General features: G+C 39.9%; 2 protein-coding genes across 5 annotated transcripts in view; both read right to left on the reverse strand.

Moving 5' to 3' along the window:
• LOC133610933 (stonustoxin subunit beta-like) overlaps nt 1–23,486 on the reverse strand; it is a 460,649-nt gene that overhangs the window by 336,185 nt on the left and 100,978 nt on the right. The window lies entirely within an intron of this gene.
• The window catches only part of LOC133610928 (voltage-gated potassium channel KCNC1-like), a 142,831-nt gene continuing 127,569 nt past the window's right edge, over nt 8,225–23,486 (reverse strand). For 2 of the 3 annotated variants that reach the window (XM_061967698.2, XM_061967699.2), the window contains one exon: nt 8,225–9,671. Coding sequence is in view for 2 of the 3 variants with exons in the window: in XM_061967699.2 (XP_061823683.1) it covers nt 9,658–9,671 (14 nt within the window). In the remaining variant the exon portion in view is untranslated. Of the gene's footprint in view, nt 9,672–22,193; nt 23,168–23,486 lie in introns of those variants that run through there. The other variant, XM_072914052.1, reaches the window with a different exon arrangement.

Genomic DNA, 23,486 nt, shown 5'->3' on the forward strand with positions numbered 1-23,486 from the left:
AAGTCACTTGGAAAAGAAACAAGGATGAGGTCGTCGATCAATCAATTAACCAATAAACATCCATCTCACCCTTGGTGGACACTGGGATCGCCTCATAAACACTTGATTGACATCATTTTTTCGGAGCCAGTTGGGATGCTGCATTGGATGACGCCGCCTTACAACTCGAAATAAAATAGACACAAAAAAAAAGACAAGCTACCTTTACACACCGCGGTGCGTTGCCATTAGCCTCTGGGAGGAAGACGTTTCTGCTCTACAAAACACAGCACAGTGGTCGTCGTTTTTTTTTTTAATGTTTTTTTTTTTGTTTTTTAAGGATTCATGACAAACAATGGCGGAAGAGGAGGCTATGCCAAGACTTTGTCCGTCCCCCCCTCCCACCCAGTTCCCGCTTTAAGATTATCAAGTCATAATGCATGCGTATGTTTCTTTTTTAATCTCTACACATCACTTTGGGGTGTTCACATCATCTAAATGTCTCAGACAAATCAACACCTACTGAACGTCCACACACGCCATTGACACAACCTGAGTCCTTACAAACCAAACTTTGGAATGACGGTTCCATGCAAACCTGAAATCTCTCCTGGAGTCTCTAACCTGATTTGGATTTTTGTGATACACAGTGGAACCTCAAAAGTCAAATCTCAAATCACAAAGGCCAGTGTAATTCGGACCTGAAACTCGGGGGGCGCGGGGGGATGCCTAAAACTTAGAGGCACCAAAAGATTGAAGTGTTTTGCTTTTTCTTTGGCTTTATAAAAATAGTTTCCGATACCTAATCTAATAGCGTCATCATCCTCAATGAGAGGTGTTAAGAATGTGCAAATAGCTAAGTGACAACTAACTGAATGGCTGTCCAGTTGCTTTAGCCGTCGTCACTCATTTTAATGTGTTACTAATAGAACACTTGGAATGTCAAAATGTTATTTTAAATATAGGTTCACAAAAAAGTCATTTGTGTCCTTAGAAACTATTTATGACCACGAAACGTAAGGTAAATTTATCATCTCCTATATCAGGGGTCGGGAACCTTTTTGGCTCAGAGAGCCATGAAAGCCAAATATTTTAAAATGCATTTCCGTGAGAGCCATATAATATTTTTTTAAACTAAATACAACTAAATGCGTGCATTTTTAAAGGGGAACATTATCACAATTTCAGAATTGTTAAAACCATTAAAAATCAGTTCCCAGTGGCTTATTATATTTTTCGAAGTTTTTTTCAAAATATTACCCATCACGCAATATCCCTAAAAAAAGCTTCAAAGTGCCTGATTTGAACCACCGTTATAAACACCCGTCCATTTTCCTGTGACGTCACATAGTGAAGCCAACACAAACAAACATGGCGGAAAGAACAGCAAGCTATAGCGACATTAGCTCGGATTCAGACTCGGATTTCAGCGGCTTAAGCGATTCAACAGATTACGAATGTATTGAAACGGATGGTTGTAGTGTGGAGGCAGGTAGCGAAAACGAAATTGAAGAAGGAACTGAAGCTATTGAGCCATATCGGTTTGAACCGTATGCAAGCGAAAACGACACGACAGCCAGCGACACGGGAGAAAGCGAGGACGAATTTGGCGATCGCCTTCTAACCAACGATTGGTATGTGTTTGTTTGGCATTAAAGGAAACTAACAACTATGAACTAGGTTTACAGCACATGAAATACATTTGGCAACAACATGCACTTTGAGAGTGCAGACAGCCCAATTTTCATCAATTAATATATTCTGTAGACATACCCTCATGTCAGCAGGCCAGGGAAGCCAGGGTCTATATTCTTTTCTTGACGGTGTGAGCCAAGACATCAAGGGGTTTTAGCTCGCTCGTCTACGGGAACAAACTGCCACCATTGCTTGCCGTGCTATCGAGGGCCTTTGTCCCTGAATTGCTCACACACTCCGGCAGATTCAATGGGGGTCTGGCGGCAGATTTCTTTGACTTTATCGTTGGAAATGCATCTGCTTTGAGTGTCGCAGGATATCAACACATTCTTGCCATCTCTGTCGTAGCATAGCTTTCGTCGGTAAAGTGTGCGGAACAAACGTCCAATTTCTTGCCACTTTCGCATCTTTGGGCCACTGGTGCAACTTGAATCCGTCCCTGTTCGTGTTGTTACACCCTCCGACAACACACCGACGAGGCATGATGTCTCCAAGGTACGGAAAACAGTCGAAAAAACGGAAAATAACAGAGCTGATTTGACTCGGTGTTTGAGAAAATGGCGGATTGCTTCCCGTTGTGACGTCATCGCTCCGAGAGCGAATATTAGAAAGGCGTTTAATTCGCCAAAATTCACCCATTTAGAGTTCGGAAATCGGTTAAAAAAATATATGGTCTTTTTTCTGCAACATCAAGGTATATATTGACGCTTACATAGGTCTGGTGATAATGTTCCCCTTTAAGTAAGACCAACGTTTTTAGAGTAAATTAAGTCTCTTATTCTTTTTAATAACATTGTTATTCTGAAGCTAACCAATAATAAATAAAACACTTCTTACCATTAATGCGACTTCTTGAGCTGGCGCGGTAGAAAACGAATGGATGGATTAAAATGCATGAGAATGTTTTGTATTTTGAACGTTATTTTTAACACTGTGATTGCCAGCGGAGTTATTCAGTGTTATTATTATTATTATTATTATTCGTGCTAAGCAATGTCACCTAAGACATATCTGAGAGCCAGATGCAGTCATCAAAAGAGCCGCATCTGGCTCGAGAGCCATAGGTTCCCTACCCCTGTCCTATATCATTTGTTTGCTCCACTTTTGGAAGAAGATGTGCTTCAACAATCGGTTTGGAAGTTCCAGGTTAAATGACGTCATACGGTGCATTCGATTTGTACTGGGAGTTCTGTATTTCAACTAGAACACCTCTCGAAGTCGGAATCTCACCACCCCCAATTTGGTTTCAAAGATGGCTGCTCTGGATGTAAACAATGATATACATTTCTATACTTTCCATTATTAGCATTTTTGATTTGTTTTTGTCGCCCTAAATCAGTCATATACAGTCGCGATCAAAAGTTTACATACACTTGTAAAGAACATATTGTCATGGATGTCTTGAGTTCCCAATAATTTCTACACCTCTTATTTTTTTGTGATAGAGTGATTGGAGCACATACTTGTTTGTCACAAAAAACGTTTATGAAGTTCGGTTCTTTTATGAATTTATTATGGGTCTACTGAAAATGTTACCAAATCTACTGGGTCAAAAGTATACATACAGCAATGTTAATATTTGGTTACATGTCCCTTGGCAAGTTTCACTGCAATAATGCGCTTTTTGTAGCCACCCACAAGCTTCTGGTTGAATTTTTGACCACTCCTCTTGACAAAATTGGTGCATTTCCGTTAAATTTGTTGGTTTTCTGACATGTAACTGCAGAACTTTCCTCCAGAAGGTCTTATATTTGTCCATGTGATGTCAGATGAAACAAAAATTGAGCTGTTTGGCCACAACACCCAGCAATATGTTTGGAGGAGAAAAGGTGAGGGCTTTAATCCCAGGAACACCTTCCCTATCGTCAAGCATGGTGGTGGTAGTATTATGCTCTGGGCCTGTTTTGCTGCCAATGGAACTGGTGCTTTACAGAGAGTAAATGGGACAATGAAAAAGGAGAATTACCTCCAAATTCAACCTAAAATCATCAGCCCGAGGTTGGGTCTTGGCGCAGTTGGGTGTTCCAACAGGACAATGACCCCAAAAACACATCAAAAGTGGTAAAGGAATGGCTAAATCAGGCTAGAATTAAGGTTTTAGAATGGCCTTCCCAAAGTCCTGACTTAAATGTGTGGACAATGCTGAAGAAACAAGTCCATATCAGAAAAACCAACAAACGTAGCTGAACTGCACCAATTTTGTCAAGAGAAGTGGTCAAAAATTCAACCAGAAGCTTGTGGATGGCTACCAAAAGCGCCTTATTGCAGGGAAACTTGCCAAGGGACATGTAACCAAATATTAACATTGCTGTATGTATACTTTTTACCAAGCAGATTTGCTCACATAATAAATTCATAAAAGAACCAAACTTCATGAATGTTTTTTGTGACCAACAAGTATGTGCTCCAATCACTCTATCACAAAAAAATAAGAGTTGTAGAAATGATTGGAAACTCAAGACAGCCATGACATTATGTCCTTTACAAGTGTATGTAAACTTTTGACCACAACTGTACGTTGTAATGTTGAACGTTCATATACGGTAACTTTACTGTAGTGTTAAGTAAATGTATTTCATGTGTTTTGTATGTTCTACATCGCTAGCAAAAGCATTTTGTGTTTACAATTCATCCACTGTGTTTGAAGGCTGCAGAAAGAGTGCATATTTTCACATATATTGTTTATATTCAGACAAGGCAAGCGCAAAAAATAGCTTTCGTGGACGTGGCCATCGTGATTTCCCACCTTGTAACTGGAATGCTCCCAACTCAGCTGTTATGTCATTTGCAACTCCGACTTCCAACTTCCGAGTTAAATGAAACGCACCAATATTACGGCCTCTTACTCCACTAGATTATAGCGACGCCACACTACTTAAAATAAAGCCTGGTAAGTTTGTCTTTCTTCAGTGAATAAGCTAACCTGGGGCGGTATTGCTCGGTTGGTAGAGTGGCCGTGCCAGCAACTTGAGGGTTCCAGGTTCGATCCCCACTTCCGCCATCCTAGTCACTTGGGCAAGACACTTTACCCACCTGCTCCCAGTGCCACCCACACTGGTTTAAATGTAACTTAGCTATTGGGTTTCACTATGTAAAAGCGCTTTGAGTCGCTAGAGAAAAGCGCTATATAAATATAATTCACTTCATTTCACTAACCTAGCATGATGTTGTTGATAAAGTGACTGTTTGCAACCTTACGCGGGTGCAGACTTCTGAAAGTGTTATAGCAATAATTTATCCTGCCCTCTGCCGGATTGGAGCACACAAACTAAGCCACACACTGCAAAAAGTCAGTGTTCAAAAACAAAAAAATGTTGGGGTATTTTTATTTGAACTAAGCAAAATTATCTGCCAATAGAACAAGTAAATTCGGCTTGTCAAGACTTTCCAAAACAAGTAAAATTAGCTAACCTCAATGAACCAAAAAATACCTTAAAATAAGTATATTCTCACTAATAAAAAAGAAAAAAATAGAAAAAAAATGAGACCTTTTTGCTCAATATGTTGAAAAATATTCTCAAATTAAGCAAATGCTAGTGCCATTATCTTGACATAATGATATGCGCTTGGCCTCACGATTTTTTTTTTCATGCTTGAAGTAAGAAATTATTACTTTAAAAAAGTAGTTTTATACTTGTGAGTAGAGATGTCCGATAATATCGGCCTGCCGATATTATCGGCCGATAAATACGTTAAAATGTAATATCGGAAATCATCGGTATCGTTTTTGTTTTTTTTATCGGTATCGTTTTATTTTTTATTTTTTTTATTTTTTATTAAATCAACATAAAAAACACAAGATACACTTACAATTAGTGCACCAACCCAAAAAACCTTCCTCCCCCATTTACACTCATTCACACAAAAGGGTTGTTTCTTTCTGTTATTAATAATCTGGTTCCTACATTATATATCAATATATATCAATACAGTCTGCAAGGGATACAGTCTGTAAGCACACATGATTGTGCGTGCTGCTGGTCCACTAATAGTACTAACCTTTAACAGTTAATTTTACTCATTTTCATTAATTACTAGTTTCTATGTAACTGTTTTTATATTGTTTTACTTTTTTTTTTTATTCAAGAAAATTGTTTACATTTATTTATCTTATTTTATTATTATTTTTTAAAAGTACCTTATCTTCACCATACCTGGTTGTCCAAATTAGGCAAAATAATGTGTTAATTTCACGACTGTATATATCGGTTGATATCGGTATCGGTAATTAAAGAGTTGGACAATATCGGAATATCGGCAAAAAGCCATTATCGGACATCCCTACTTGTGAGTGTTAATGACACAGCTTTGCAACAGTTGATATTCTAGTTTCAAGCATGTTTTACTCAATATAGGTCATACAATCTCAGCCACAAGCTGTAATATCTTACTGAGATCATTTAGGACCAAAACCCTTAAAACAAGTAAAACACTCTAACATAAAATCTGCTTAGTGAGAAGAATTATCTTATCAGACAGAAAATAAGCAAATATCACCCTTATTTGAGATATTTAATCTTACTTAGATTTCAGTTTTTGCAGTGCACACATTAGTTATGTTTGTTGTCAGCTAATGATAGCGAATCGGCAAAGTTTAGCTACTAACGTTAGCTATCATCGAACGTACAGTCTATCGTAACAACATAGCTCCAACTTGTTAGTTGCTTCTCCGGGATTGCTTTTGTGTATGTAGACAGGCTCCGGGTGTGCACGAAACAGCCATGACAGCCATTGAGTCTCACCTCTTTTTCCTTGGGCCGACAAACTATTTTTAGTCAATATAACAAGTAACTGTGAAAAATAGACATCTTTTAAAAATATATGTTCTTTTGAACCACTAATGGTAACTTAGGTTAGCAGGTGGTGGTTTAATAAATGCCAGTTGCAAACAGTCACTTGAAAACGTGACTGTAACGTTCGCTCACATAGCTCTGCTGGTCTCCTATCGTTTTTCATCATTTAGGTTACATCGTTATTACATTGGACAATGGAGAGTAACAGTGTATTCGTAAAAAGTGAATAAAGTGCACAAAGGAGCCTCTTGGAGAAACACACTGTCAAACAGGTGTGGACAAACACAGCTCATTCAAATTCAACCTAGTCAGTAACAAGAGCCAAGATTCATTAGAGGCAAGCTATCGAAAAAAACAGGGTTTTTTGGGGTTTGACTGGGCCTTACGAGATAGGCTTCTCAGTCGAGTCGACCACAAAAGGAAGCGGGACAGACGCAGAACCAAAGGGTAGTTAGAACTCGGCGAATTGCCTCGCCATCCAGCTGAGTAGAGCCTCGTCGGTGGAGCAGCCTGGTAAGACCGACAGCGCCGAGAGGACTGGACCCTGTGAACGGAGAGCTGGATCTGATTCGCAAGTTCTGGGAAGAACTTGTGGGTTACCACCGGAATCTAACACATTAAAGCTACACACGCACACACAAAACGGTGTGTTCCCAGTAAGGCTCACAGAAGTAACACACTATTGTAGAACCTCTGAGACAAATGACCAAAAAAACGTTAAGTTTTATGATGGCCGATTACTTAAATTTGCACAAGGTCCTGTTTGTTTTTGCGTCTGGATTATGTTTGTCTTTTCAGGTTCCACTGTATATACGCCACGTCAATCTTAAAGGACTTGAAGAACTGACCCTAGACTCATCTCAAAAGCAACTCTGTCCAGTTTGCCTTGCTACAGTCATATTTCCTCTTGTCTCGTATTATTGCCGAAAAAAAAGGAAAATAAATGATAACGTAAACAATTAGTGTTAATCAAGCAAAGTACAGTGAGCTTTTTTTTTTTGTTGTTCTTAAGTTGCTGCTGCTACGGTCGTTGTGCAAACGTTTCCGACTTGGCGGCGCAAGCTAACACGGCTGAATCGGGCCAACTCCGTGATGACGACGGTCGATGAGATGGTAGGAAAATATATACCGCTTCGATTGCATTTTTTTTTTTTTTTTTGAAAGTCAAACTACGGTATGTTTGTGTGGATGCAAACCCTGGAATGAGGAAAGTCGGGCAGTGGGAGCAGAGAGATTTCATCGAACAAAAACATAGTTCAGGGTGTACGTTGCAAACATACGTTTCAATATTCACATTTTTTTTTTTTACTTTTCAAAACAAAATATATCTTCTCTTTCATTAGAATCTTTTTTTGTTGTTGTTGTTGTCGTCGTTTTAAAACATGAATTGCATATAACATTTTTTTTTTTTTTTTTTTTTAATTCATTTTATATATAGGTTTTTTTTTGTATCTCTAGCACCCTTGTCTTCAACTAAGGGCTTGCAGAAAAGACAGTCATGCAAAGTAGTCATGCTGGTAAACAAAGTTACAAAAATGCATCATCTCCCCCCCACCCCCGCGGCCGACCCTCCTTCGTTTACCTCATCTAATCCTCCTGGATGCATGAGTCCGTCGTTGCTCAGTCAGTGCACACGTGCCGACTTACAGTAAGTTAGCCACCTCGTGTCACGTGATCTCGGTTTTTCATGGCAATTTTTTTTTTTTTGCGTTCATTTTGCATCAGATTTCTTCAATCTCATTTCCCCCCCCCCCCCCCCCCCCCGTCCTTTTGCTTTCCACCTCCTTCCCATCTTGGACCAGCTTCCAATTCCAATGCCATAGATATGTTTTTATCAAAATATAGATTTGTTCTTTTTTTTTTTGTACACTTGCTCTCTCTACTTGGTCCGCTTCTGGCTTCTTGAGGGGCCTCCTCGTCTTAACATCGCCTCACCAGTGAAGCAACCGGCTGGCAGCGAGAGGTACGGCAGAAGGATTTTTGGGCAGTACTCATTGGGGCTGGGGGGTTTCTTGTGCCTTGATGGCAGTGTAGGCCTTTGTATGTGTGTTAGGAAGCAAGGGTATTCTCTGATTGGTCCCAGCTAACGGGCAGTTATATGCGGGTTAAAAAGTGGCATAGGGTGTCCTTTTTATCGTAATTCAAGCAGAATTGTTTGGCCAACAGTCTGCCCCTGTCTCCCTCAGTCTAGGTTCGGCTCGGGCCGCGATAGCTCTAATTTCACTTGAATGGGGAATGGATGCAAGTGGCAGTTAAAAGGATTAAAGATTGTTTTTTAGAAGACCTTGGACCCCGAGTGGACTCATTTTTGCTAATCTACAATATATCACAGAAGGCAGGTATCGTATCCCCCCCTTTGTTTAGTACATGAGAGAAAAAGGAAGTCTTGGTTTAGCGTGTGATGCTACATGGGTTTCGTTTCGCCATAGTAGCGTTCTTTAGAAGTGGATGGAAGACAAAAGTTTCTTGATCGTGATAGCCGTCTTATTCTCCTCCGGAAGTGTTTTTTTTTTTTTTTAAAGGTGAAGACCGGTGCTTCGTCTCTCATGTACTCGCTCGTGTGTCTTCACTGGGAAGGATCTCAAGAGGGAGTGACATCTGAACTGCATAAAATCCCTTTAGTCATCAAGTCGAGTCGTTTCTCTCAGCCAACGAATGCTACGGTGTGTTAGCAGAGATGCTACATTGTTCATTCAGTCCCTTGTGAAGACAAGTGTTTTGTTTTTTTTTCCCCCCAATGTTGTTGCTCAGTTGATAGACCGGGGCCATGGAACAAGACGTCATCTGGAATGTGTCCACAGGAGTCTTCCCCCCCCTCCCCCCTCCCAAAGTGTGTCAGTGCAATGCTCAGTCAATTGGCCCAAAAAGAAGAAAAAAAAGAAAAAAAAAAAGGTCTGTCAAGACAGATGTCAACAACAAAAAAATGGTGGTCGTTGGGAGTTCCGAGAGGCTACTTTGGTAACGACGTGAGCGGGGAGCGGACCGTGTGAATTTTCCCGGAATTCATGATTAACTTGTGGCCGCTCTCTCCCTTTCTCTTGTGTCGCCCCCCCAAAAAAGGTCTCCTTTTAAAAAAAAAAAAATAAAAAAAAAATGTCCATCCACATCTCGCTCGCCGCTTTACGTGGCTCCCGCCGCAAATATGTGTTTACCGCTTACTGACTCCTCGTTAGAGAGAAAAAGGCGAACGCTAGAAACTTAACACTGTGAAGACAAAGAACAGAGAGCCATTAATAATCACACAACATCAACATAAAGTAGGAAGTTGACACATTCATGTTACAAGCTCGCGCTGTGATTCTCAAACTGTGGTGCGAGCGCCCCTGGTGGTACACGGGCTCCACCTCGTGGCACGCTAAAGAATCATTTAACTGAATATTTAAACAAAGTGTTACTGTTCAAACTGTGTGTAATGCTACAGTGGCCCAAAATATGAATTAAAACCTTTGCCTTGTTTTTAATGAATATTTAGGCCTACTACGTTACTGTATTTCATTGTTGATCAATACGAAGTGTTTTCTGAGGTGGTACTGGGTAAAAAAAAAAAAAAAAAAGTTTGAGAACCACTAATCAAGTGGAACAATCTATTTTAACTACACATATACAAAATGTGTATGAAATAACCGCAATACTACACATTTTCGCCCGGAAAAGGGTGGAGTGCCATCTCCGGGTTGGGGAGGAGATCTTGCCCCAAGTGGAGAAGTTCAAGTACCTCGGAGTCTTGTTCACGAGTGAGGGAAGAGTGGATCGTGAGATCGACAGGGGGAACGGTACGGCGTCTTCAGTAATGCGGACGCTGTATCGATCCGTTGTGGTGAAGAAGGAGCTGAGCCGGAAGGCAAAGCTCTCAATTTACCGCTCGATCTACGTTCCCATCCTCACCTATGGTCATGAGCTTTGGGTTATGACCGAAAGGACAAGATCACGGGTACAAGCGGCCGAAATGAGTTTCCTCCACCGGGTGGCGGGGCTCTCCCTTAGAGATAGGGTGAGAAGCTCTGTCATCCGGGAGGAGCTCAAAGTAAAGCCGCTGCTCCTCCACATGGAGAGGAGCCAGATGAGGTGGTTCGGGCATCTGGTCAGGATGCCACCCGAACGCCTCCCTAGGGAGGTGTTTAGGGCACGTCCGACCGGTAGGAGGCCGCAGGGAAGACCCAGGACACGTTGGGAAGACTATGTCTCCCGGCTGGCCTGGGAACGCCTTGGGGTCCCACAGGAAGAGCTGGACGACATGGCTGGGGAGAGGGAAGTCTGGGCTTGCCTGCTTAGGCTGCTGCCCCCGCGACCCGACCTCGGATAAGCGGCAGAAGATGGATGGATGGACTACACATTTTAAACTGAAATAAAAGTTAAAGTTAAAAAGTTAAAGTTAAAGTACCAATGATTGTCACACACACTAGATGTGGCGAAATTAACCTCTGCATTTGACCCATCGCCCTTGATCACCCCCTGGGGGGTGAGGGGAGCAGTGGGCAGAAGCGGTGGCCGCGCCTGGGAATCATTTTTTGGTGATTTAACCCCCAATTCCAACCCTTGATGCTGAGTGCCAAGCAGGGAGGTAATGAGTTCCATTTTTATAGTCTTTGGTATGGAACTCACAACCTACCGATCTCAGGGTGGACACTCTAACCACTAGGCCACTGAAATAAACTTTTAACACTCCTCATAGGACCAAAAATCTGCATATTCCAAGCTAAATTGAATAGTAAGCGGAACAGCAACACATGTATGAGGTGGTACTTGGTGTCAACAGTTTGAAAACCACAAAAACGCAGCACAGTCTTAGGTTGGTTTACAGTAGTGTTCAACTAATATAAACCAATCAGCCGTGTGAATTGATCATCATTTTTGCCGGTTTAATTGCCAATTGTGCTCATTTTCACAACACAGCTTCCTAAATTCAATACTTTTAGCATGATTTCAATTAAAGTAGTGACATAATTACCTGCGCAAACTGCCGTTTAACTGTCAGAATAAAGTGCAACAATTGGAACAACAACTCTCTCTACAGCTAACACTAAAGAACACAACACGTCATGTCTAACACAAGGCTCTCCAATCAGCAACATGGATACAAGTAGTGTGTGTGTGTGTGTGTGTGTGTGTGTGTGTGGGTGTGTATGGACAGTTACATTCAGGGTGAATATATACACCAAGTTCATTTGACAGATGGACACACAAATACAGAACACGTGATGTTAATGGGAACATTAAAACAAACTGTAGTTCATTATTGTAGAAAAACAAACATCAATAAAAAAAAAAATACAATTCTTCCATATACATTATATACATTCTACTACTGTATATACCCTCCTGAGAACCAGAGTCCCCTTCATAGCCATCCATCTTCTTCCACTTATCTGAGGTCGGTTCGCGGAGAGAAGCCCAGACTTCCCTTTCCCCAGCCACTTCGTCCAGCTCCTCCCGGGGAGTTCCCAGGCCAGCCGGGAGACAAAGTCGTCCCAACGTGTCCTGGGTCTTTCCCGTGGTCTCCTACAGGTCAGACGTGCCCTAAGGGAGGCGTCCGAGGGGCATCCTGACCGAGATGACCGAACCACCTCCTCTGGCTTCTCTCGATGTGGAGGAGCAGCGGCTTTACTTTGAGTTCTCCCGGATGACAGAGCTTCTCGCCCCATCTCTAAGGGAGAGCCCCGACACCCGATGGAGGAAACTCATTTCGGCCGCTTGTACCCGTGATCTTGTCCTTTGGGTCATAACCCAAAGCTCATGTTCATAGGTGAGGATGGGAACGTAGATCGACCGGTAAATTGAGAGCTTTGCCTTCCGGCTCAGCTCTTTCCTTACCACAACAGATCGATACAAGTTCCGCATTACTGCATACACCGATTCGCCTGTCGATCTCACGATACACTCTCCCCTCTCGTGTGAACAAGACTCCGAGGTACTTGAACTCCTCCACTTGGGGCAAGATCTCCTCCCCAAACCGGAGATGGCCTATTCCGTGCGAGAACTCTGAAGTGCTGATTCTGGACATTTGTGTTCTTTTCCCACATTAGTAAATCAAATGTCCACTGGTTCTCAGGGGGATACATATGTACATATCATTTATATACACGCAAGTCATCTTTTTTTTGTCGTTCCTCTCCATGCCTTCCCCGTCTTCTGTCGCGCGTCGCCGAGGAAAATCTGCTTGGAAAGACAATTTAAAAAATCGAGTCCTTTGGAGAGTAAATAATCCATATTTTCTTTTAGCCACCATACCTTGGTACTTTAACACAGTATTGTTTTGCTAAAACATTTTAGGTACACATTAGTTATGACAAGTTGTTATTTTGTTTTTATTTAACCTACAGTAAGACAGTCATATACCGTATGTTTCGGACTATAAGTCGCAGTTTTTTTCATAGTTTGGCCGGGGGTGCGACTTATACTCAGGAGCGACTTATGTGTGAAATGATTAACACATTACCGTAAAATATCAAATAATATTATTTAGCTCATTCACGTAAGAGACTAGACGTATAAGATTTCATGGGATTTAGCGATTAGGAGTGACAGATTGTTTGGTAAACGTATAGCATGTTCTATATGTTATAGTTATTTGAATGACTCTTACCATAATATGTTACGTTAACATACCAGGCACGTTCTCAGTTGGTTATTTATGCCTCATATAACGTACACTTATTCAGCCTGTTGTTCACTATTCTTTATTTATTTTAAATTGCCTTTCAAATGTCTATTCTTGGTGTTGGGTTTTATCAAATAAATTTCCCCCAAAAATGCGACTTATACTTCAGTGCGACTTATATATGTTCTTTTCCTTCTTTATTATGCATTTTCGGCAGGTGCGACTTATACTCTGAAAAATACGGTAGTTAAAATTTTTTTTTACAAAGAATAAAAATTCAGTATTTCAACCCCAGACAATAAGTGGTGTAAAATTCAAGACATTGTCTAAACAATTATTACCAATACCTACAGTACATTGCAAATAGGAATGGGTACCAAATTCAGTACTTTATAAGTCGGGACTCTGCACCAGCTTAAGCACTTGGCGGGAAAACAAGCACAAAAGCACTCAAAACGGACTCAGCCCGACTGCCTCTAGGTAATCAGAGCCAAAAGTAAGACATATTTTAAATATTTAATTGATATTGTTACATCACCATCCTGTATTTTTGTAAGATTTCAACTGTGATCAAAAACTTCTTTTTTTTTTTTTTTTAGACTTAGACTCCCTTTATCGTCATTCAAATTTGAACTTTACAGTACAGATAAGAACAACATTTTGTTGCATTAGCTCGTTGTAGTGCAGGATAAAAGAGCAAAAAGGTGCAGATATAAATAGATTTACTGTACAGATAAATATATTGCACTTTTGCATATGCATCCACGTTTACGGATGTATGTTATATTGTCTTTATAGTCCAGCGAAACGCAGTAATTCGATGATTTTGAAAATTTGAAGTATCAGCATTGGTGGAGCCAACACTGCCCCTGCAACTACTTGGTATTGGATCGATACCTACATTTGTAGTACCGCCCATAACTAATGTAAAGTATACAAACAAGAGAAGAAAGAGTGTTTGTTACAGTTTAAGAGTAGTGTAGCATGAACCATGTTACACCAGATATTAACAGTAAATTAGCAAGTAGAATCATAAAGGTTTGGAGAAAATAATACAACCGGAAATGAAGCTATATGTTACCGCATACATCAGCAGCCAAATCGACCCGTTTTGAAATGATTGTATTATCATTTACAAACCAAATAATATATTGTGATATATATTGTTACCACAAGAGGCTCCAATATACAGGTAAAAGCCAGTAAATTAGAATATTTTGAAAAACTTGATTTATTTCAGTAATTGCATTCAAAAGGTGTAACTTGTACATTATATTTATTCATTGCACACAGACTGATGCATTCAAATGTTTATTTCATTTAATTTTGATGATTTGAAGTGGCAACAAATGAAAATCCAAAATTCCGTGTGTCACAAAATTAGAATATTACTTAAGGCTAATACAAAAAAGGGATTTTTAGAAATGTTGGCCAACTGAAAAGTATGAAAATGAAAAATATGAGCATGTACAATACTCAATACTTGGTTGGAGCTCCTTTTGCCTCAATTACTGCGTTAATGCGGCGTGGCATGGAGTCGATGAGTTTCTGGCACTGCTCAGGTGTTATGAGAGCCCAGGTTGCTCTGATAGTGGCCTTCAACTCTTCTGCGTTTTTGGGTCTGGCATTCTGCATCTTCCTTTTCACAATACCCCACAGATTTTCTATGGGGCTAAGGTCAGGGGAGTTGGCGGGCCAATTTAGAACAGAAATACCATGGTCCGTAAACCAGCCACGGGTAGATTTTGCGCTGTGTGCAGGCGCCAAGTCCTGTTGGAACTTGAAATCTCCATCTCCATAGAGCAGGTCAGCAGCAGGAAGCATGAAGTGCTCTAAAACTTGCTGGTAGACGGCTGCGTTGACCCTGGATCTCAGGAAACAGAGTGGACCGACACCAGCAGATGACATGGCACCCCAAACCATCACCCAACCATGCAAATTTTGCATTTCCTTTGGAAATCGAGGTCCCAGAGTCTGGAGGAAGACAGGAGAGGCACAGGATCCACGTTGCCTGAAGTCTAGTGTAAAGTTTCCACCATCAGTGATGGTTTGGGGTGCCATGTCATCTGCTGGTGTCGGTCCACTCTGTTTCCTGAGATCCAGGGTCAACGCAGCCGTCTACCAGCAAGTTTTAGAGCACTTCATGCTTCCTGCTGCTGACCTGCTCTATGGAGATGGAGATTTCAAGTTCCAACAGGACTTGGCGCCTGCACACAGCGCAAAATCTACCCGTGCCTGGTTTACGGACCATGGTATTTCTGTTCTAAATTGGCCCGCCAACTCCCCTGACCTTAGCCCCATAGAAAATCTGTGGGGTATTGTGAAAAGGAAGATGCAGAATGCCAGACCCAAAAATGCAGAAGAGTTGAAGGCCACTATCAGAGCAACCTGGGCTCTCATAACACCTGAGCAGTGCCAGAAACTCATCGACTCCATGCCACGCCGCATTAACGCAGTAATTGAGGCAAAAGGAGCTCCAACCAAGTATTGAGTATTGTACATGCTCATATTTTTCATTTTCATACTTTTCAGTTGGCCAACATTTCTAAAAATCCCCTTTTTTGTATTAGCCTTAAGTAATATTCTAATTTTGTGACACACGGAATTTTGGATTTTCATTTGTTGCCACTTCAAATCATCAAAATTAAATGAAATAAACATTTGAATGCATCAGTCTGTGTGCAATGAATAAATATAATGTACAAGTTACACCTTTTGAATGCAATTACTGAAATAAATCAAGTTTTTCAAAATATTCTAATTTACTGGCTTTTACCTGTATGTGCTCCAATCACTCTATCACAAAAAAATAAGAGTTGTAGAAATTATTGGAAACTCAAGACAGCCATGACATTATGTTCTTTACAAGTTGTATGTAAACTTTTGATCGCGACTGTATATACGTGTGTGTCCCCCCCCCCCCCCCCCCCCCCCACAAGATGCCAACGTACATGTCTTTTGACATTCAGTCACAACAAAAAGGTATTAAAGTTGTATATGTCAAGTAGCTTTCCCGCATCACTTCTTGCATAAGCAAACAACACAACTGTCCCTTGTTTCCCATACAGCCCAGGTTTTACCGTTGGGACAAATGAGAGAACATAAATAATCAAAAAGCGTGTTCTGGTTGTGTTCCCCCAAAATGTTGTAGTGTTATGTACAAAATTGGTAGTAGAAACCCTTTTAGGTAATATTCACTGTTATGAACCGAACTTTTAATAGTGAAATAATCATGCACTTGTAGAGATGCGCGGTTTGCGGACACAACCGCGGAGTCCGCGGATTATCCGCGGATCGGGCGGATGAAATTAAAAACAATAAGATTTTATCCGCTCGCGGGTCGGGTCGGGCGGATTAATTAGATTTTTTTTTTTTTTTTTTTTTTTTTTTGCGGGTGGCAGTTAAACCAATTGGGAAATATATATACATAGTTAAATGTTGTTACCCACATACGAAAAACGAGCAGGCACCTGCTGCATATGCCACAACAGAAGAAAAAAAAAGAAAAGAGATGGACACTTTTACGGAGCGGAGAAGGGACGCCTCGCCGGGGTCCGGGACCGAGGCCCCTTCCCCCGAGAGGGCCCCACTGGGAGCCGTAGCTGAGGCGATCCGCAAGAAGGGCCCGACGCACGTCCAGGGTCACTACCGCGCCCACCGCACCGACACCCCGCCTCGTCCGCTTTCGCAGTGCGCTCACGAAAGGGGTGGGGCTCACCCTGGTTGATATAGAGAGCAGGACGGTGGCCATGGAATTTCATTTAAGGTTTGTGATAAACCATCAAACTCATTCGTTAAAAGGACTCTATAGTAATATAAAGCAAATTTTTCTGGACATTATCATGCAAGAAAAGTTTATTTTTGGGATCGCGATCACCGCGTAATGATTTTTAAAGGTTGCATTACATTATTAACTGTCCCATGTGATCAGCCAGTGCGATTGGAAGTCCATGCTCAATTATTGCCTCCGTAAATAAAACTTCGGCATTTATCACATCCAAAGAATCTGTTTGGGCGACGAAAAACGTTGAAAGTTTTCCACTTGTATCGCTAGCAACGGCATTAGACTTGTGTTTTTTTGTCCCAACGTGGTCTTTTACATCGCTAATTCCTCCGTGTCCGATCGAAAAATCTTGTCTGCACAAGGTGCAATTCGCGTAGTTTTCACCCTTTTTTTTTTTTTTTTAATTAATATTAGATATATAACAACGGGCGGATGGCGGGCGGGTGCAGTTCTGATCAAACGTTACATCGGGTGGATGGCGGATGGTTGACGACTTTCTGACGCGGTTGCGGATGAAATAAATTGCCTATCCGCGCATCTCTATGCACTTGTAAAAAGAATGACATTTTCATGTCGGACATTTTTGCAGAATACTCTCAGCTGTCTTTTACCATTTCTGAGGAGTTTTATGTTCATAAACTGTAATACAAAGTGAATGGAGTGCAGTCCAAGTGTAATGTAATGTTGTACAATTTCTACAAAATTTTAGTAAGAACACAACCTACAATTGTATTTCTACAAAGCCACACTGCGCATATACAGCACATTGCATTTGATACAACTTTAATATATTCACATGTGTAGATACAGATATGTACGTGTTGGGTGTCTAACTAAAGGTGTGTTAAGCATCGCTAGTTAAATCTAGCTTATTTGCATGCACTCAAGGGCCTCATAGAGGCACTTACATTTGCCTGTTTTTGATTTTCCAAACAAGAACACATTTGTGTGATATGACGCCACATCCGCGTCATCCGTTGAAAGTCATTACAATGCAAATACAACATCTCTGCAAAAACAAAGTTACACCAGTGAGAAAACTCAACAATACATCGTAAAAGATGACATTTTCTGAGACTGAAACAGAAAGATTTCCAAAAAAAGGAAGAACATTATCACGTCCACATTGTGGAAAAAGGAGTGTTTGTGCGCTTAATTGCTTACAGAGGCTTTTATCCCCCAGCGAGTATAGTACTGCACTAACAAGGCTATTGAAGCATAAACATGGTGCATGGTGCCCATTAGTATACTACATTGTTGTTTTTCTGCAACTGAAATCAAATTTCAAACTTATTTTCCTGGAATTCCGCCTCCTTTTGCGCTACAATATATTAAGGAGCTTCTCATGCTTGACTTCTATAGACAAACTGCAGTAAAGCAGCATAAAATATATTTGTTGTTGTTAGGGATGTCCGATAATGGCTTTTTGCCGATATCCGATATTCCGATATTGTCCAAATCTTTAATTACCGATACCGATATCAACCGATATATACAGTCGTGGAATCAACACATTATTACCGTATTTTCCGCACTATAAGGCGCACCTAAAAACCACAAATTTTCTCAAAAGCTGACAGTGCGCCTTATAACCCGGTGCGCTTTATATATGGATTAATATTACGATTCATTTTCATAAAGTTTCGATCTCGCAACTTCGGTAAACAGCCGCCATCTTTTTTCCCGGTAGAACAGGAAGCGCTTCTTCTTCTACGCAAGCAACCGCCAAGGTAAGCACCCGCCCCCTTAGAACAGGAAGCGCTTCTTCTTCTACTGTAAGCTACCACCCGCCCCCGGAAGAAAAAGAAACGCGCGGATATTTCGTTTCATTTCCTTTGTGTGTTTACATCTGTAAAGACCAGACTACAAAATGCACGTACGGTGAATATTCGCACCACAGGGAATGAGAAGTCGTCCTTCACTGTGGTTCTAGCTTGCCATGCTAATGGCCAGAAACTTCCTCCCATGGTGATATTCAAAAGGAAGACCTTGCCAAAAGAGACCTTTCCAGCCGGCGTCATCATAAAAGCTAACTCGAAGGGATGGATGGATGAAGAAAAGATGAGCGAGTGGTTAAGGGAAGTTTACGCGAAGAGGCCGGGTGGCTTTTTTCACACAGCTCCGTCCATGTTGATATACGACTCTATGCGCGCCCACATCACAGATGGTGTCAAAAAACAAGTGAAGCACACAAATACAACACTCGCCGTCATTCCGGGTGGATTAACCAAAGAACTCCAACCGCTGGATATTGGTGTCAACAGGGCATTCAAATCACGACTGCGAACGGCGTGGGAACAATGGATGCCCGAAGGCGAACACACCTTCACTAAAACAGGCAGACAGCGCCGGACGACATACGCCAACATTTGCCAGTGGATCGTAAATGCCTGGGCAGATATTTCGGTCACAACTGTGGTCCGAGCTTTCCGGAAGGCAGGATTCACAGAACTACTGGACAACAACAGCGACACTGACTCCGATGACTTCGACGAGACGGAACCGGCCATTTTGGATCCCACGCTTGCGCAACTTTTCAATTCGGACACCGAAGACGAAGAATTCGAAGGATTTACGAATGAAGAATAACTTCAGAAGGTGAGCGCTATGTTTATTTTGTGTGTTGTGACATTAACGTTCGAGCAACATTATGTTGCTATTGCTCTACACCATTTTGAATTTTACTATGTTTGTGATTGCACATTTGCGTACATTTTGGGACAGAGTTGTTAGAACGCTGGTTTTCAATATATTATTAAAGTTTGACTGAACTATCTGACTGTTTTTTTGACATTCCCTTTAGCGCAGCGTAGGCGCGGCTTATAGTCCGGGGCGGCTTATAGGTGGACAAAGTTATGAAATATGCAATTCATTGAAGGTGCGGCTAATAATCCGGTGCGCCTTATAGTGCGGAAAATACGGTATGCCTAATTCGGACAACCAGGTATTGTGAAGATAAGGTACTTTTAAAAAAAAATTATAAAATAAAATAAGATAAATAAATTAAAAACATTTTCTTGAATAAAAAAGAAAGTAAAACAATATAAAAACAGTTACATTGAAACTAGTAATTAATGAAAATGAGTCAAATGAACTGTTAAAGGTTAGTACTATTAGTGGACCAGCAGCACGCACAATCATGTGTGCTTACGGACTGTATCCCTTGCAGACTGTATTGATATATATTGATATATAATGTAGGAACCAGAATATTAATAACAGAAAGAAACAACCCTTTTGTGTGAATGAGTGTAAATGGGGGAGGAAGATTTTTTGGGTTGGTGCACTAATTGTAAGTGTATCTTGTGTTTTTTGTGTTGATTTAATAAATAAATAAATATTTAAAAAAAACAAAAAAAACGATACAGAAAATAAAAAAACAATACCGATCATTTACTATATTACATTTTAACACATTTATCGGCTGATAATATCGGCAGGCCGATATTATCGGACATCTCTAGTTGTTGTTGACATAATTAGCAATGATTGTAAGCAAAACTAACCCAGTGATCGGCGACGGCAGGCATGCGTTACTTTTAAGCGTTCTAAATGATGACAAGGTTTAGTTTGGAAGCACATTGATTTTTTTTTTTATCTTTCAATAAACAATCGGAACTGGAAAATTCAACTTGAAAGTGGAATTGTCCATCTAATACAGGGGTGTCAAACTCATTTTAGATCGGAGGCCACATGGAGAAAAATCTACTCGAAAGTGGGCCAGACTGGTAAAATCACGGCACGATGACTTAAAAATAAAGACAACTTCAGATTGTTTTCTTTGTTTAAAAATAGAACAAGCATATTCTGAAAATGTACAAATCATAATGTTGTTGTTAATAGTATTCTATCTTTACTTATCGTTATTTATACTCTCTGAATAAATTATGTGATCATGTTCATCAGTCAACTCATTGGTGTTAATTTTCAATCTATCAAAATAAAAAAATAATATCAAAATCAAATTACAGAATGTTATTTATGTAGTTTGTTAATTTTCCTCGACTGGTGCACTAACATCATGTGGTTTATTGTTTTGTACATATGTAGCATCATCTACAAAGATACAAAGAATTGCTATTGTGACATCTAGTGGACACATTTATAACAGCAGTTTCTTTCATTCAAAAATTTCGGCTCATTTTTATACTTAGCAAACTCATTCCGCGGGCCGGATAAAAAAGTTTGACACCCCTGATCTAATACCTGACTAGTTTAGTGTTACGTAAAAGTCAGCCTGCCCAATAAAATACACTTTAAAATAAAATGCTTTTAAAATGTACAAGGACAAGACGAATGGATCATTTGAATACTTTTGGATTCATTCGTACGTCTGTGCATTTTTTATTTATTTTTTTAAAGGTTGCACAAAATATTTACGAAATGTGTGCACGCAGCTTGTTTTTCAGGATAAAAGAACATGTTGCATATGTAAATGATTCAGTAAGGTCCCTTTAACGAATACAAACACCACATTTTTTTTTGCATATGAATTATTGTGTAAAATGTTTGTGGTGTCATCACCCCGGTCTTCAAATTAAATACATAAAAAATATTACTTTTTAAATCAGTCGCAGTTATTGAACAAGATAATTACATTAAATTCCATGTAAAAAAAATTTTTTTTAAAAAGATTACAAAAAAAAAATGTCATTATAAAATGTAAAGTTTATTGAACTTTTAAGAATAAATTAAATGTCTGTGTTTAATTAGCATGGTTCTAGTTTGGCTCCACTGTTTTTGGAACAAATAAAATGCTGCAGGCTTAAACACTAACAATATTCACAAATGTCGGAATGTAGAAACGTATTGATCAGTTTACTATATGTGTTTTTTTTATCTTTGCTAAATGAACTGAAGCCTTTTTGTTCCTGTCATGGTCCATAACACATAAAAAACAGTAAATGTGAAGCTGTGATACAATTTCATGTACCGCATTTTTCGTACTATAAGTCGCAGTTTTTTTCATAGTTTGGCCGGGCTCCAGTGCGACTTATATATGTTTTTTTCCTTCTTTATTATGCATTTTCGGCAGGTGCGACTTATACTCCGGTGCGACTTATACTCCGAAAAATACGGTAGTCTATTCATTCAAAACAACTTATCTTAAAGCTTTTTTTCCCTAATTAGACTCCATCAGCTAACCTGACACATGCATTATAAACCATTAGATTCACAAGAAGAGAGCTCATTCCGTCTACATTCAAGTCCACGTGATCTTATTGCTAGCAGTTTTGCAAGCTGCTTAATCTGTTCGGAGACTTCTGCTGTGTCGTTGGTTCGACTATCTTTTAACATCCCATTTTGTGCAACCTCCCCACTACAAAATGGAAGGAATTGGTGAGCGACAGCGGCACAGGGGCCCCGGCGCCTCGTAGGTTTCGAAAGGTGGGCTAGTGATTGGCGCTAGCCGCAGAGACGAGCCCGCTATTCCCGTTACGTTCGTCAGACTGCGAGATTTATCGTAGCCCGTCGCTACATTACCACATTGGTTTTAAAAAAAAGCATAGTTTTTTTGGTCAAATGCCAACAAAAATAAATGTGAGTCATTCAGTTCAAAGGTTAGACAGTATTTTTAACATGGGAAAAAAATAAACAAAATAGAAGCATATCAGCAAAAAAAAGGCAGTTAATTTAAAATGTCATGAAATTATAGACATACAAAGGACAGACGGACACACACAGACAGGACAGACAAGACAAAACAAGAAAATGCGAGTTATGATATATCTTTGTTTTTGTTTTTTCTTTCCAAAAGAGAAAAAGCATACAATTTTGATAATTACAACACAACTAACAATCCCATTGAATAAAGCACCCATTATTGTATCGCATGTGGCGTTATGTACAGGTGTTTTACACAACGGACAGTCGAACATAATCACACAACACCAGTTGACCATGTGAAGTTTTGAGGTGAATAAATCCATGACGACATGAGCATGAAGTATTTTTTTTTTTCTTTAATTACTTTTTGTCCCTACAAACCCCTAATTGCAGACTTTTTTTAAATTTTTTTTTTTAACAAATATCAGTATTTAAAGATAGTATTTAGTTGTTGTTTTCAGAGTTTCTATTATAAGACATCAGAGTGGGTACTTACATAAATACTGGTAGGCACTTCGAAAATAAAGCAAATTTTCCAGACAATAGGAAGAATAAGGATGATTACCATACTTGCCAACCCTCCCGAATTTTCCGGGAGACTCCCGAAATTCAGCGCCTCTCCCGAAAACCTCCCGGGACAAATATTCTCCCGAAAATCTCCCGATTTTCAGCCGGAGCTGGAGGCCACGCCCCCTCCAGCTCCATGAGGACCTGAGTGAGGACAGCCTTTTTTCACGACGGGAGGACAACAGGGTGACAAGAAGTAAATCATCCAGACTAGAGATAAATTGTATTATTATGTTTATCTTACCTAAAAATAAATATATTTATTAATTTAAAAAAAATAAACTAAATAAATGTTTACTATATTTTGCTAAAAACATCAAAATTAATTGTATTTGTATTTTTTCTGACTCCTTATTACATCCAGCCATAGAATTATACATTAAAATAAACATATTTGAAATAATTAATTTTAAATTATCATATTAATTCATTTAAAATGACCATATTTAATTATTAAAATAAT

This window comes from Nerophis lumbriciformis, linkage group LG11, assembly GCF_033978685.3.
Source record: "Nerophis lumbriciformis linkage group LG11, RoL_Nlum_v2.1, whole genome shotgun sequence".
NCBI classification, from domain to species: Eukaryota; Metazoa; Chordata; class Actinopteri; order Syngnathiformes; family Syngnathidae; genus Nerophis; species Nerophis lumbriciformis.